This window comes from Meleagris gallopavo, chromosome 8 (assembly GCF_000146605.3).
Source record: "Meleagris gallopavo isolate NT-WF06-2002-E0010 breed Aviagen turkey brand Nicholas breeding stock chromosome 8, Turkey_5.1, whole genome shotgun sequence".
Lineage (NCBI taxonomy): Eukaryota > Metazoa > Chordata > Aves > Galliformes > Phasianidae > Meleagris > Meleagris gallopavo.
This window is the reverse complement of record NC_015018.2, coordinates 14,384,705-14,401,089: the sequence shown is the minus strand read 5'-3', so window position 1 is coordinate 14,401,089 and position 16,385 is coordinate 14,384,705. Positions and strand designations below refer to the sequence as shown.

Below are 16,385 nucleotides of genomic sequence, written 5' to 3'. Positions count from 1 at the left end.
AGAATTCTAAGAACATCCAATCCAACTGTCCACCTATCATCAATATTTCCCACTAAACCATGCCCCTCAGTATACCTAAACATTCCTTGAACATGTGTAGGGATGGTGACTCCACCACTTCCCTGGGCATGGTTTCCAGCACCTCAGTCTCTTAGGGAAGAAGTACTTCTGAACATCCAACCTGAATCTCCTCTGACACAACTTAAGGCCATTCTGTCTAGTCCTTCCTAGTGATGCAGCAGAAGAGGCCAACCCACACCTCAACTTAACCGCTCTTCAAGTAATTGTAGAAAGTGATAAGGTCACCCCTGAGCCTCCTCTACTCCGGACTGAACAATCCCAGCTCCCTAAGCCACTCCTTGTAAGACTTGTGCTCCAGACCCCTCAACATCTTTGTTGCTCTTCTCTGAATATGCTCCAGGGCCTCACTGTCTTTCTTGTAGTGAGGGGCCCGAAACTGAACACAGTGCTTGAGGTGTGACCTTGCCCGGGCTGAGTACAGAGGGATGATCACTTCCATGCTTTGCTGCCAACGCTATTTCTGATACAAACCAGGATGCTGTTGGCCGCCTTGGCCACCTGGGCACACTGCTGGCTCATGTTCAGCTGGGTGTTGACCAATACCCCCAGGTCTGTTTACACAGTCTTCCAGCCACTATGCCACAAGTCTGTGGCGTTGCCTGGGATTGTTGTGGCCGAAGTGCAGGACCCAGCACATGGTCTTGTTGAATTTCATCCCATTGGCCTCAGCCCAGCAATCCAGCCTGTCCAGATCCTTCTGTAGGGCCTTCCTTGCCCTGGGCAGATTGACATTTCCTGCCAGCTTGGTTTCATCTGCAAACTTACTAAGTGTGCACTCAATCTGTCATCCTAGTTATCAGTAGAGATATAGAACAGAAGTGGCCCCAATACCTACCCCTAGGGAACACCACTCATGACCAGTCGCCAGCTGGCTGTAATTCCATTTACCACCGCTCTCTGGGCCCAGCCATCCAGCCCGTTCTTTACGCAGCAAAGTGTCTTTCTTACAACTTGATGTCCTCGATTATCTCTGAATGTAACACTGATAAAAACTACTTCCTGGGGAAGGTTAGTTCTTTTCTTTTTAACAGTGCTTTTATCTTTTCTGGGTTGAGGGTGCGCTCTGTTGAGACAGTTGAAGACATGAGAAGATGCTGCCTGACATGTTGTATGTACAAGTGTCTGGTATCTTGTATTAATTGGAAGAACAGCTAGGCTGCCATGGAAAAGTTAATGATCATACTTAAGGAATAAAATGTAGTTTCATGGAAAATGGAAGTTCAGCTACTCTTCTCTCCTTCTCTCTTCCTCCATGCCTCTCATTTTAAACCTTCTTGGTAGTAAACTTTTTGTTATTTGCCTACTTCATTTTTTTCCCCCCCTTTAACTACTCTGAAATTGTTCTTTGTATATAACTAAGTAATAAGCTTGAATGAAAAAATGTGTAGATTATTAAGTTTTTTTAGTAGGAAGTAAGAATATCTAGAACGAATTACTAGTTCATTCATACATGAAGATGTCCTGGTTTTTTTGTGGTTTTGCACTGCTATGAAAGTGAGTTCAAGTACTCACAGAAATACTTTTTTTTTTTTCTCCCCAGAATCAATGACAACTATTAAGCATACGATGGGAATAACTTACTGAAAAGAAAAAAGTGCCTGTGAAGGCTGTTTACAGGTGTCAGTTAATGGAGAAATCAATTGTTTCTCTTTATAAATAAATTTTATGGTAGCTTTCCCATATCTCCTTTCAAGAAGTGAGAATAATGTCAAGGTTCTAGAAATCACAAATATTTATTGATGGTTCTGGCTACATTCTGTTAAGCGTAAGAATCAATAATTCTTAAATCTTAAGCTTTAATTCCTTTTTCTTTTTCTTTTTCTTTTTCTTTTTTTTTTTTTAGGACATCCATCATGTTTGAAATTCTGTCCCGAGTTAACATCAAATGTGAAGGCTTTAAGATGGCAGTGTATTGAATGCAAGACGTGTAGTGCATGTAGGATCCAAGGCAAAAATGCAGTAAGTTTACTGTTTGATGTTATTGACTTGTGTTTACCATAGCTCCATACATAGCACATGTTGTCTAATACAAATACAAATCGCTGTTGTCCAACCTCTAGCAATGCTATATTAAGTCTTTTTTTCCTCTTCCTCTTCCTTCCCCCATCCCCTTCAGGATAACATGCTTTTTTGCGACTCCTGTGATAGAGGGTTCCACATGGAGTGCTGTGACCCACCACTTTCCCGAATGCCAAAAGGTGATAATGAAAATGCTTTCAATGAAAATCCTTTCATTCACAGTCTTTTCTCCTATTAGATGACCAAAAGCTCTTGAGCATGCTAATTATTTTTACATTGGTAAACAATGTAATTTCAGTTATGTTAAAGCCAATACGTTATTTTTGAGATTTCTGTGCAGAATAGTAAAGGCCTGTGGTTGATTTGCTGTGAATTGAGTTCTTTGCCTATTTTTGGAAGTGAAGTTTTGCAAAGGCTGTTGAAAGTGTTAGGAGGTTAAGGAGCCTCCTGCTTCACATGACTTGTAAAGGCAACTTAAATACCTGTGTCTCCAGGATCTCTGGATCAGAAATCTCTAGATTTCTGATACATAGGACCTCTTGTTTCTACTGCCACATCTTTATGGCTTTACTTATTTAATGCTAAATTACTCTGACAAGTTTTTCAAATATTTTTCCACTTAAGTCTCGTAGCATTATTATATCCAACATTAAAAGGCTGACAAATTCAAGTTGTATATTAAAACAAACATATCTAGATGCAATCTGATACTTCATTTAGCACACTCTCACCTAGATTGCTTTGTAATGAACATGCAATTTTTTTCCATCTTAATTTTGTTTTAAGAAAGATCTAGCTATACTGTAAGGAAGGGCAGACAGACATTATTCCAAGAATGCTTTTGTGATCTTTTGTGATCCTTCCTACTGTTTTTCCCCCTTTCCGTGAATACTTTACTTTCAAAAATTTCAAGATAGAGATAGAAAAGTATCACCTTTATGTGTCTAGTTTTCTATTCTGTGTCATGCTTAAAAGAAAATATTATAATTACGTATGTGGCATATATCCTGGTAGACATCTCCAGTACAGACTAAATAAATTGTGTACAATTAAATCTTTTTTCCTTCATGTAGGGATGTGGATTTGCCAGGTCTGTAGACCAAAGAAGAAAGGGAGAAAGCTCCTTCATGAGAAAGCTGCCCAAATAAGGCGACGATATGCAAAACCTATCGGACGACCGAAAAATAAACTAAAGCAACGAATGTTGTAGGTTTCTCTCAATTTAGTTAGAGTTGTTTAATTTCAGTTACAGTTTTTTTGTGTGTTTCAAACTGGGGAAAGTAAGTGATCAATGTACTAGTATAGACTTTCTAGCCCAATGGCTAATAAGTTCTTAATTATAGTGATTATTTTTTCAGTGTGTCAGAACACAATGGGGGGAAAAAACTTTCTGTATATTACTTTTCTACATCCCATAATTTTTTTAATAGAATTTGCAACCAGAGCAAGTGCAGTTAGGTCTCTACGATAATACGTGACATAACTGCCTTTATATGTAACTTAAAATAATTTATGTTCATACAGAGTTCATACTAAGTGGATAATAGATAGTAAATTACGTAAATCTAACTTCAGGGGAGTGTTCTGTTCAAAGCCTTGTTCAAATGAGTATAGAAATGACTTCATTGTCATAGCTCATCATTGAGCTGTTAATATCAGCTCACAAGATCCATTCCAAAAAGACCACTAAGTAAACACTACAGAAGTTCTAATTTCAGAGGGACTCTGGAAAAAAAAGATTGTTTGAGTTACGTTGTTAAGCTGCTGCTGGTTCCCAAGGAAAGAGGCTGCAGTTCTTTTTACTTATCAGGAATGTGTTTATCTAAGACAAGAGAATGCTGTAATTCCTGTGGAATCCTTCTTTCCAGGGAACCCTGTAACTGAACTTCTTAAGCCTTGCTTTGGAGAATTTTGAAGTTAAGAATGCTGAGTTGACTTTACACTCAGTGTTTACAAGGAACAGATTCTTTGTTATCTTCTATAGCTAGTTGCCCTCCATCCCATGTTCCTACCCACATGTGCCTTCTTTCTCCTATTTAAGTATCTGTTTCATTGTGTGATCCTAGCAGCTGAAGGACTTTCTAGCTCTATCTACTCCTCATTCTGTCACGTGGCTATGACCAACCATTTTTCTCTACAGCCTAAACCCGTCTGTTATTCTTCTGAGTTGCATGTTAGTTGCCGTACTACTTTGCATTTCATAAGATGATAACTTTTGCAGCAAATGCGTAAAAGTAGAAAATACATAAATACTAGCAGTACTAGGGTGCAGCAAAGTAGTCAGGTTGATGTGCTCAGCATTGCAGCTTGCTATATACTTATTTTCCTGTTATCAGGATCTTATTTTGTCTTTTTGACTCACATTCAAAAATTCAAGATACACTGCTCTAGGAAAGTAGTGCAGGACAAGAAGGAAGAGTACCACTACATGAAAGTGGAAAATGTAATAGCAGTGGCTCATGAGAACATGCTTTTAAAGGATGAGTGTGGGGAGGGAATTTTTTTTTTCTTCCTTCTCTTGACTAAATAACTTCTAGGTATTTGAAAGTTGTTGAAAGTAAGTAACATGCTTTAACACATGACAATTGCTGTGTTTCTTTGTGTCTGCATCTCCCTCTATCACTAGCAACACCTTTGATTTTATCCCTTTGAGAATTCAAAGAGCATTTCCCTGATTTTATGCATCCCACAGTAGGTCTAGCTGGGATGCCTTTCAGATACAATAATTCAACTTCCCCTCTTTCCTTATAGATCTGAAAGAAAAGTTGGAAAGGTCATGTGGGTTTTATTGTTAAGTTTTGATAATGGAGTTTTGAACTATGACTTCTAACATAAATGTTATGTTTAATGTTGGATGATGATTATGAATGAAAAGATTTTCTTCTTTAGCATATTAGTTTAGTACTTTGGAAAGGGATTTTTTTTTTTTAATAATATTTATCGTACTGCGAACACATTTCTATTACTGCAACATCTAATATGTATAAAATAATTTAACTGGAAAAATAATGGTTAGGAGACAAGATAAGAGCAGTAAATCTTAAGGAATCCTGCTTAAAAGATATAGTAGGATATGGAAGGCAGCTATGTCATATATAAAAGTGAGTGGTTGCATAAAATGTGGGAAAATTAGCCACTTTTTGTATAACACAAACTAAAGCTTTCCAGTTCTGGAATTACTTTCTGCCTATTCACTGTAGGAAACCTTTCACAGGCATTACTATATAGGATTAACTAAAACCAGGTGTGTGTTAGCCTCTGGCTTTGACGGTGATTAGCACATCTGGTAGTGAGAGTAAGTGTTGTTATGGACGTAAGCTTGTGGGAGTAAAGGATTCAAAGGACTTAGAAGTTTTTTGGTTTTGTTCCTTCTTAGGAGCTACCCAAATTTAAGGATGTGTGAGTGGAAAAGGGGCTGTTTTTTTAAGTAGTGGGCCCTTGGAGTTCAGCACACCAGATGGTAGCCCTAGGCTGTTCAATCTCTAATTAGAAGTAACCTGTTGGAATTAATTACTTCAGTATCTCAATTAAGAAGGCAAAAATCTGGGGAAGAAAACTTTCCTCTGCAAAATAAATGAGCTAACTTCAAAGAGCAGGATGGAAAGCGGAAATGGAAGCATTTGATGTAGCTATATAGCTTTGTTTGGATTTGCCATTTGGTCATACCTTGTGAATACCTACTTCTCTTACTTCAAATATTTTTAAACTTTCAGTTTTTGTATACTTAATGTATACTGTTATACAGCATTCTCTTCAAAGGCATTCCTCCATTCCATTGTTAGCAAGCAGTGCTAAACCTGTACTTCTTTCATAAGTGTTGGCTTTAAACATCCTCTTTTTCTTCGTAGCATTCACTACTCTTTCTGAACGTCTTCCATGTTAGGCTTGATTGGTTTGTGGTTTTTCTACATACACGACTTAGTCTTATGGTTTTGCTCTTCTCTCTTTGTGGTAATTTTATTTCTAAACAAGTTTGTTGTAATATTCTCTGTAAATAACCTCAATTTTCTTTTATGTCATAGGCAGTACTTTTTAATGCTAGTGTTGACTTATGTTATCAAATGAGGGTAAAAATAGTTTGAAGGTTAACTGCATTGCTAACTAATAGACTTCTACAGTTCAAGCTAATGTTCTGATGGAATTAAATGTTTTAATATGCAGCTTATGTTGAACACATGCATCGTTGCGTGTACAAAAAAATTTGGTTGTGATGAAGCAATTACTGTGCTAAGGCATGATGCTTTAACACTTCTTTAAAGATGTGTGTTTATTCCATGTGTAAAAGGGAGGTGCAGAGGCTGTATTCTTGGGAGATCTTACTGCCTCAGTTGCTTCTATTTATATGTACTATGAACTGCCTCTGAGGGGAAAAAAAAAGTTGGATATTGCATCATAGTGTGATTCTTTTTCCAAAGTGTAAATATCCTTCAACTTCTTACAGATTAAGTACAATTACACAAGTAGTAACATGTATATACTGTGCTACTATTTGGCAGTAGTTGTTATTTCTTAATGCTGATATTTTTTGTTTTCCAAATTTTTGCATAGGTCTGTAACCAGTGATGAAGGATCCGTGAATGCATTCACAGGAAGGGGGTCACCTGGTAGGGGTCAAAAGACTAAAGTCTGTACCACACCTTCATCTGGTCATGCTGCATCTGTGAAGGATTCAAGCAGCAGATTGCCTGTTACAGACCCCACTCGGCCTGGTGCCACCACCAAAATCACCACCACCTCCACCTACATATCTGCCTCTACACTTAAAGTTAACAAGAAAACCAAAGGGCTTATTGATGGCCTTACTAAGTTTTTTACCCCATCACCTGATGGTCGCAGATCACGAGGTGAAATAATAGACTTTTCAAAGCACTATCGTCCAAGGAAAAAGGTCTCTCAGAAACAGTCATGCACTTCTCTTGTGTTGGCTACAGGTACCACACAAAAGCTAAAACCTCCACCTTCTTCACTTCTACCCCCAACCCCCATCTCTGGTCAGAGCCCCACTTTGCAAAAATCTAGCACTTCCACTTCTTCTAATTCTCCTCAAAGTTCTTCCAGTCAGTCAAATGCTCCCTCCTTTAGTAGTCTTCCTAGTAATAGTCAGCTAAAGGGACTCTTTGATGGACTCTCTCATATCTATGCTACTCAGGAACAGTCTCGAAAAAAGGGACACCCAAGCTATGCACCACCCAAGCATATACGTTGTAAACCAGAATTATCTTCTACTTCAAAACCTAATAGATATTTTTATAGAAGGAAAGAGGTTAGAAATAGATTTATTTCTTATGCCTGTTCCTCTGGATGGGGTTTGTCTAGAGGGCTTGCTTTTAAAGCAATTGCTCACCTCAAGAGAAAAACTTTACTTAAAAAGCACAGGATTCTAGGCAGATTAAAGTATAAAGTGACCCCTCAGATGGGGACCCCCTCAACAGGGAAGGGGAGCTTGGCAGACGGAAGAATTAAACCTGATCAGGATGATGGTAAGCAAAGGTCAAAGCGCCAACCAAACCTGTGTCCCGTCCAAAATCAAAATTCCCATTTTGTCACATAGGTCTTAGCTATTTCTCTTGTTCTTACTTCACTTTCATACAGAAGTGACGAAACTTTGACTGACTAAACCTCCAAAGTATTTTTTCTGACTAATACCACACCACCTTTTTATTATTTTTTTGCATCTGTAGTGACATTAGGAGCTCCAAATGCCTTCATAATGTTGCTTATGGCTGTTTAGTACCGCATGAATAGCCACTTTTCATGCTACTTTCTTGTTCTTCACCTGCCCTTTCTCTGGCAGGAGTGCTGTCATTATGATTGTGTGCTGTCAGTGCTTATGATGATGGGCATTTCAATTCATTTCCTTCTGCTCCATTGCTTTTTCATGAACAATTCCATCCTGTTATGGTCTCCACAACACTTGATCTGTACTGCTGTGAACTATCTTTTTTAATAATTTTGTTTAAGAAAAAATATACTGATAACTTTTGAATGTACACTCAGCTTAGCACTGGTCTCCAACTTTTAAGGGCAACTTTTTCCTCTTATTATTACCTTATAGAACGTCCTAGAATTTATCAGCTCTAATGACAGAAATTCCTTTTCATGAGATTCAAAATGAATTTAATAGAACTAGGCTGTAAAGGCTTAGATAGGCAAGAAGAAAGGCAAGCAAGTACCAAAAATAGCTCATGCAACAGCAAGCTATGAAACCAGAAAGGGGAGAAGCATTCATTTCTGTTATTCAGAATCCCAAATTTAGTTCAATAGCTGTAAATGCTACATCCCTATTTAGGGGCATCACTTTGGTAAGGCATGTTTAATTTTCATGTCTGTGAATAAACTTTTTGCTGGTTTTAAATAACAGATACTGAAATCAAACTAAGCATCAAACAAGAAAATACAGATGTATATCTGGTGGGAAGCAAGGACACGGTTACGCAGGAGGATTTGGACGTATTTAAACAGGCTCGGGAACTTTCCCTGGAGGTAAGACTGTTTCATGAAATGCAGTTATATATATAAATTAAAACCTGATTCACTTTTATATTCATAATTCATCGTAATTTTCAATGAATTCCTTTTTTACCTACTATGTCATGCTTGTAAATTGAATTTGGGAGACACTGTGTATACAATTGGTCTCCTAGACTGGAGACAAGGCACTGGAATTGGCCAGTTGAGTACACTTTTGATAGATTTTGAAAGATATCTTTGGGCATTTTGGATACAAGACTATCACTGATTAAGTTCAGAGATTCAGCATAGCTGAAATCCTGGTCTGGATTGAGAAGATTATGGTCAGTAAGAATGTGCTTTGATTTTCCTGTGAAAAGAGTCACAATGAAAAGTGAAGTCTATCCCAGGAAGTGCCGTTTAGGAGAAGGAGAGTGGCCTTACCAAGTTTATAACTTTATTTTGACCCACCATTTATCACACTTTGGGTTTAAATAACATAACTGACTTGTAGTAGCAAAAATGCTTGAGCTGAATTGGACTAAAGCTATTCATACCAACTGATGGTGGTGTTCTTCTCTACGGTATGTGCTGGTAATTTAAGCTTACTGAGATTGAGCTAATTTTCTTTACTATGGAATCTGGCCAAGGCTGCTGTATTTTTTTTTTTTTTTAGTTTTAGTTTTTTTTTTCAAAAGAGTCTTTTAAATGTATTTGTCAGTGAAATGAGCAAGCCTAGTAGACTAGTAGAGCAAGAAACTCTTCATAAGTCAATTGTGAGGTGATTTTACCCTTCAAGCTGCACATGTCTTTTGAGAACATGAGTCAGAAGGGAGGTGCATGTAATGCTTCAACTGCTGCTTTTTATGAAATTGCATCATAAACCATTACATATAGTGACTTCTAATGGAAGTCAATTGTTTTCAGGTTAAAAACAAAAGAACTAGCATTACTGGATGTAGGTGAGTGCAATTAATTTGTCATAGGCTGAATTCAGAGTGTGTTAGTCAAGAAACTTGAGCCAAATTTGAAAATTCAGCTTCATGATTGGTTTGTTTCCATTTGCTCATAGAAATGGTTCCCACTGCTTCCTCATTTCTAGCTTTCATATTCAATTAAAAGATGTGATATGTTAAGATTTCTAAAATTGCTGGCAATTAAATTACTTATTTTTCCATCTTTGTTCTATTTTTGTATGTAGCTGTTGCTTTAGAGTCTTGCTGATCGTATTCCAGTCAGCTCAACTTCAGTACGTTACCTGAAATCTGTTTCTTTCAGTATACCATTGATATTGTAAGATCAAGTTCCTTGGTCTCCAGAAAGGTTATGCTGATCCACTTCTTTGTCATGATGACAACTTAGAATTAGGATGGTAGAAAAGTCATCTCACTAGGTGCTGCAGGAAAAGAGGATTCAGGCAATTGTGCCTTTTCTGGGCCATTTATTATCTACTGATTTTGCTTCATGTTTGGCACACTGAAAAGAACTATCATCTCTTATATCTAGCTGTTGGCAAACTCTCTTCTCTGTCCATGTGGGCTGGAAGAATTTAAGTAATGTCTGAGTATTGTCACACCTTCGCTGTGTGAAATTGATAATAAGTTTCTGTTTACTTTCTCTATAACTAGTATTTTGCTTTTGTTGCACCTGACAGAAAATTGGGTGTAAAAACACTGCTGATACAAGTGGGCGATACCCTTCGGTGATAGAGTTTGGAAAATATGAGATCCAGACATGGTACTCTTCACCTTACCCACAGGAATATGCAAGGTAGTGAGTTGTCAAGATTGTCATGCATTACTGTTTTTAATAATATAATTTACTTTCTTACTCTTCTGTAATTGTAATTTATTTGTATAACTTTTAAGAGCAAATATGCTTTTGTAATTACAAGAGAGGCTAAGAAGTTGCATTGTCTTTTTCTAGTTCTATTCAAGGTTACATTAAAAGTACTGATTTTATTTTCTTCCCAGTTTCGTATAGAGTTTAGCTTTACAACACATATTGGTATTTCTTTTAGAACAATTTGCAACCAGGTATGTCCAATCTGTGGCCACTTAAAGCAATTACTTTTGTTTGCTATCTAGAAGTTGTTAACTTCCTTTTTATTCATTTATTTTTTATTTCTTCATTTTTAAGGCCTGTAAAGAAGTCTGTAAATATTAGATAAAAAAGGCAAAGTGTGGCACCAGTGACTGCCTGGCACAGGATGCCTTAGAGTCAGATGAAAACATGAACTAGTATGTGTGCTTGGTAGATGCCTATTGATTTTTGCATGTGCTGAAATTACATTTTTTATGAATCCGTTGTGGCACACGTGGAAATTTGCAGAATCAAGTAGTTTACTGCAGTAGGAAACCAAGCTATGTGCTTTGCTCCAAAAAGCCTTTGCCTGACATTGATGTAAGCTGCCTTTTCTCTTCTTCCTCTCATTCCTTGATGTTGCCCTCTTTCCATAATGGAAATGAGGGACATATTTTCAATTGATAATACAAAAAATATGGTCTAAAAAAAAGTTTAAAGTACATTTCTTTGTTCTTATTACCAGTGCTTTTATAGTGTTATTTATTATTTTATCTTTTTATTTTAGTTCTTTTTTAATCTCTCAATTTGTATTATGTTGTGTGTGAGATACCTGCTTTATTAAGTAAATTAATCACAAATAGAGACATCAAAATGGTTAGTCATTAGCATGAGACAACAATGGGGTAGCATTTATAGAAGACAGTGTGGTTCTTGGCCGTAAGCACAGTGGGATTACATAATGGAACAAATAGTTCAAACTATTTTTGTGTTGATAAGCTTTCTTAGTATAAACCATGGCTTTGATCCCAGGATGTGCTGGTAGCTTCTGAGCAGAGTCTTTCCTCTATTCTAAAACTTTGTAGACTAATTTTTGCAGCAGTCATCCAGTGCTCTAGTGATTTTTAAACATACATTTGAAGCCATAAAACTCTCTGTAAGGGGTGATTTCTAGTATGCAGAACACTTATCAGCATTGTCTAACACTGGTCATGTGAGTTAGTTGTTTCTCACCCGAACTGAATGCTCCGTGGAAGAATAGTCACCTAGTATGCATTGTATCATGGAGATGGATGAAAGGGAGGCTTTTCACCTATATGTGGACTGTTTGGATGGGCTTCTTTGGTCAACAAAATGATAAGGTAGGCAAGGGATGGGAGAGTAAAATCCTATCACAAGTTGCTATCCCATCTAAATATTAGGAGTAGAGTGGGGACAAAAATAATCTTTAAGCTTTTCCCATATCCAAAGTAAGGAAAATTGAAGTGAGGGACATTGCCTTATGTTGTGCTGCGTGTCCCTTTTGTGTTTATTGGAAGGAAAAGGGTGAAACTGGAGATACGATTCCAGTCTGCCTGATGAAGACTCGATGGAGATCACAGCAAAAACTTCTGTGGAATGTGGGAAAGGGGAAGTAACAGGGATCTGTACAGTAAAACAGTTGACCATAATCCAACTCTGTTGAATCAGTTTTACCATGGTTGATCTCTCATCTTTCTTTTCTAATGGCTAATGTAAATATTTAATCATTCCCTGTAATGTGATGTTTTTCTTCTTATTACTTAAACTTCTGCAGTATTTACTTGAGGTATTTCATATTAAAATGGGGAGGGGCTTGTCACTTTGTGGTAACTTTTCTGTTTACAGGATTTCACTATTTTTTATAAAATATCTTTCTAATTTTTATACAGACTACCAAAGCTTTACCTGTGTGAATTCTGTCTTAAATATATGAAAAGTAAAAACATTTTGTTAAGGCATTCAAAGAAGTGTGGCTGGTTTCATCCTCCAGCCAATGAAATCTACAGAAGAAATGACCTGTCAGTGTTTGAGGTAGGTACATCGAAGTCTAAATTTCTGAAGTTAATTGCTCAGTAGACATTACAGACTGGTTGTAGAGTGGTGGTTGTGGAAACTTCAGCATACTTGAACACTTGCTTGGAGATTCCTATTATGTTGCAAAAACAAGTCCATCTTCCCTGTCCTATTCCACTCTGCCATATTCAGTCATGACTAATTTTCTTTATTTGTACTTCATGAATTACTCTACCTCTTAAGATATTTGTCTAGCACGTATTTTAGGTGGAAACTGCAATGGGAGCCCTTATACTGAATTACCTTTCCCTCTCAGCAGAAGTGCCTTTCACCCTTTCATTTCTGGCTATTTGAGTATTTTGAATGTAGAGAGAGTACTAAACTCTCTCTCATTCTATAATGTAGATAGTTCTGTATAAAAACATGCAGTGCTGTTTATTATATACTGTTCTTGAATTACAAATATTAGCTACTTAAGTGCTTTTGCCTTCCTTCTGGATGTTTGAGAATTAAATGTCCTGGTTGAATGATGGAGGTTCAATCCAACATCAGCCACAACAAACTGCCTTTAATTTAGAAATTACAGAATTGAGCATATGAGTGCATAGTCTTCTATAATCTAAATATTTTACTGGGAGACTTCTACTGTAAATGTATTTGAGTTTTAAGAGTATCCTAGACAACAGGAACCTTGTATATGAGATAGCATGCCCACAGTTATTAAAGCTAAGCATTCTCCACTTGGCTGTTTCTCAGTAATCATTACCAGTGATGCTAACAGAACAGACTGTCAAGAGTGCTCTGACTTCTTTTGAGAGTTTTTCTAAACAGCTGTATTTGGATGTGTATGTTACACTGAATTCTTTTTAATTGCAAGTATTATAGATTCTACTTTAATTTTATGTTTTCGTAATGTATAAATGTCTGTCATGCTAGGTAATTGCCATTGTCTAATGAAACAATGTGAAATGCAGTTTTGGAATTCTTAAATTAAAAAAAAAATCTCAATATTTGTGTAATTAACTTGCTTGGTTTTGTGCTATTAAAGAAAATAGCAATCTGCATCAGGATTGTTTCCTTCCTGAGTTGAGTAATTGTTCTGAGGACTGTAGATGTGCCAGCAAAAGGCTTAAGTTATACAGGCTTAATTCTTTTTCTATTAAAAACCAGACTTGTTCTGTCAGCCACAAATAATTAGCCTTTGCTCTGTTAGCAGCTGTTAAGGGCTGTGCAGCATACAACAATAGGCAAATTCTGCTTTTCAGTTTATTTTCATTAATAAACTACTGGTAAGCTGTGAGTAAAAACTTATTGAGAACATAAAGTAAAATACATCTCTCAGGATGGAGGAAAACAAGGTGCACATGAAAGAAATGTTCAGGCTTTCTCTCTGTTGCTCTTATCCCCTTTCTCAGTTTCAGGTACTTCAGTAAACACATATGAAATAGTCTTTCTTATTTTGAAGGTTAGCTTAAATTATTATTCTGATAACTGTAGAAACTTAATCATCAGTTGATGTCCTTTCTCATAGGTACTTTAGGAACTCTGCGCACCCATTTTGTATTTGACAGAATGAAGGGTTTGTGGTTCCCTTTGTGCTCTGTTTTCTAGAGAAAGATAAATGAGTTTGTCATTTAAGACTTACATACCTCTGCTAAGAGCATGACTTTGCCAGATTTGAGAGAAGGCTTTGACATAGTTTACTACTATGTTGTAGCCAAGAAACTTTGACAGATGCTTCCTTTTGAAGTTTTGGTTTTGTTTTTCTTCCTATTTGTATTTAAAGCTGATGAACAAGCTGTAGTTGCCTGGAATTTAAGGAGTATTTTTATTTTTTTGTACAAATGTTCTTGCTGAAAAAGATAGCTTATATAATTGTGTTTTCAAACTTGTGGCTTACCCACCGATGATTTTTACTTGATGTTCTCCTTTTCACACTTGCTACTAAGAGTGAAAAAAAAGGGGGAAGGAAAAAGAAAAAAAAAAACAAAAAACCTTTGGACAATGGAGTGAGTTGTATGAGAGCTTAATCTAGTTGATAATGTTCTCAAGTGCTATATGCAAGTATATTCTAATGCCTACACTAGTTGTAGTTGTGTATTAAATGTGTTAGCATTTTTTTTCTTGTTAATTCTGATAACACAAGTATGTTACCGAAGTCACTTTGAAAAATATACGAAAGGTTGAGATTTACTCATTTACAACTAGGTTTCTTACTAGAAACAGAATAAAATGTGTTTTAGTACTGTGTGCATACTGTGTGGCTGTCTCTGTGAATGAAGTATGAATAGTGACTTTATCAAAGAACATCAATACAAGCAAACACTTCCATTAACATTATTTCAAAAAGACTGTTGCCTTTGAACCTTCCTTTTCAGAGAGTAACTAATTGATCTAGGAGATCTGTATGTATGTCTGGCTTTTCTATAGCTGTCTGCATCACAGCTTGACTCTTTACACTCATAACATACCTAGACTAATTGTAGTACTTAGTCTCAAAATTTACTTCTCATGCTCAATAGGGTTTTAGACTAGCGTAGAGTTTTTGCCTTGTTTAATTTATCCAAAACATGGCTATGATTGATAACAAATTGGCAGCCCGTTCATTGGCCTAATGCCTAAGTGATTCAGCATAATGCACTTCATTGTTTTTTATTGTTGTGTGTGTGTTGGATACCATAGCCTTTTAGCAAATCACAGTTCAATGCAGTTTTCAGTAATACACTTTTGTTGTCTGCCAGTCTTGTTCACTCAGTTCCTGAAAGAAAGTTAGAGAGATAAATCTGACTTAAAAAATGAAGTAACTTTGTTTAGTAAAGCCAGATCCTGAGATAATACTTATACATGTAAAGTAATCAGGACTAGTTGAAAAATTCTTATTTAACAAGAAGCAGGGACATCTCTCCTGAACCTAATTTTTTTTTTTCCTCTTCTAATGGTAATCTTTTCCATGTTTCCACCTAGCACATGAGTGATTCAAGAAGCTATTTTGTTGTAACGTGTTGATGGCTTTGGAAGTAACTGCCTCTGTCTTGCTTTCTAGGTTGATGGAAACGTGAGCAAAATTTATTGTCAGAATCTTTGTTTGTTAGCTAAGCTCTTTCTGGACCACAAAACCTTGTATTATGATGTTGAACCATTCCTCTTCTATGTTCTTACAAAAAATGATGAGAAAGGATGCCATTTAGTTGGATATTTCTCTAAGGTAAAATATAAAAATTTGTATTTTAAAACATTTCTAATTTCTCACTATCCTTAATATTGTGTCAACAGTAAAGAAGAAATTGATTCAGAAACTTAAAATCCTCTCTGTAAATCTGAAATGGAATGTGATTGATCTCAAATGTGCTAGTACTGTCTTTTCTCAAAGACTGCTGCAAATTGAGAAATTCTGTGTTCAGCCATGTACATTTTTTTTTCAGAATGTGTTGTGATTTGTACTTGTGTAGCTGGAAATTAGATGTATTTCTTACCCTATCAGATTTGCCATTGCCTACTAAATCTAAGTTCAGAAAATGCTGGATGTTTGGAATTATGTTGATTTCCGTGTGCTTTAATGGCTTTGCTGCTAGCAGTTTAGCTTGCCTAGTTAAACGTGAATGGCCAGCTGTGTTCGTCTTTGTTTCTCTCTTGTGTAGAGTCCAGTCTAATACAGTTACTTAGCACACAGAACATAAGAACACAAGGCCTAACTTGATTGTGGATATCTTCCTTAGATTACATGTCTTTTCTTGTGACATCACTTTGAATTTTAAAGGAATATTTGCTGCTGTAGACAAAAATAGTACTTCTGTGGCCTGTCTTGACAAATAGTTTAAAAAAAAAAAAAGTGGTGAAAGATAATTAGATATGCTTGCAACAAGAAAAGCAGCTAATTGACAATTTGACTGTAAGAAATTTGATTACTTGGTATATAGTTACCATACTTCTTGTCTCTAGTATCACCACCACCCTCAGTGTATTATTTCCTTTCTTTAAGAACAGATTTGATTTTTTTT

The 16,385-nt window shown here is 36.4% G+C and overlaps 1 protein-coding gene across 1 annotated transcript in view; it reads left to right on the top strand.

Moving 5' to 3' along the window:
- KAT6B (lysine acetyltransferase 6B) overlaps nucleotides 1-16,385 on the top strand; it is a 92,037-nt gene that overhangs the window by 50,460 nt on the left and 25,192 nt on the right. The window contains 8 exon segments of the mRNA XM_010714372.3: nucleotides 1,925-2,040; nucleotides 2,198-2,279; nucleotides 3,174-3,306; nucleotides 6,649-7,031; nucleotides 8,462-8,583; nucleotides 10,205-10,320; nucleotides 12,264-12,405; nucleotides 15,431-15,592. Coding sequence (XP_010712674.2) covers nucleotides 1,925-2,040; nucleotides 2,198-2,279; nucleotides 3,174-3,306; nucleotides 6,649-7,031; nucleotides 8,462-8,583; nucleotides 10,205-10,320; nucleotides 12,264-12,405; nucleotides 15,431-15,592 — 1,256 coding nt within the window.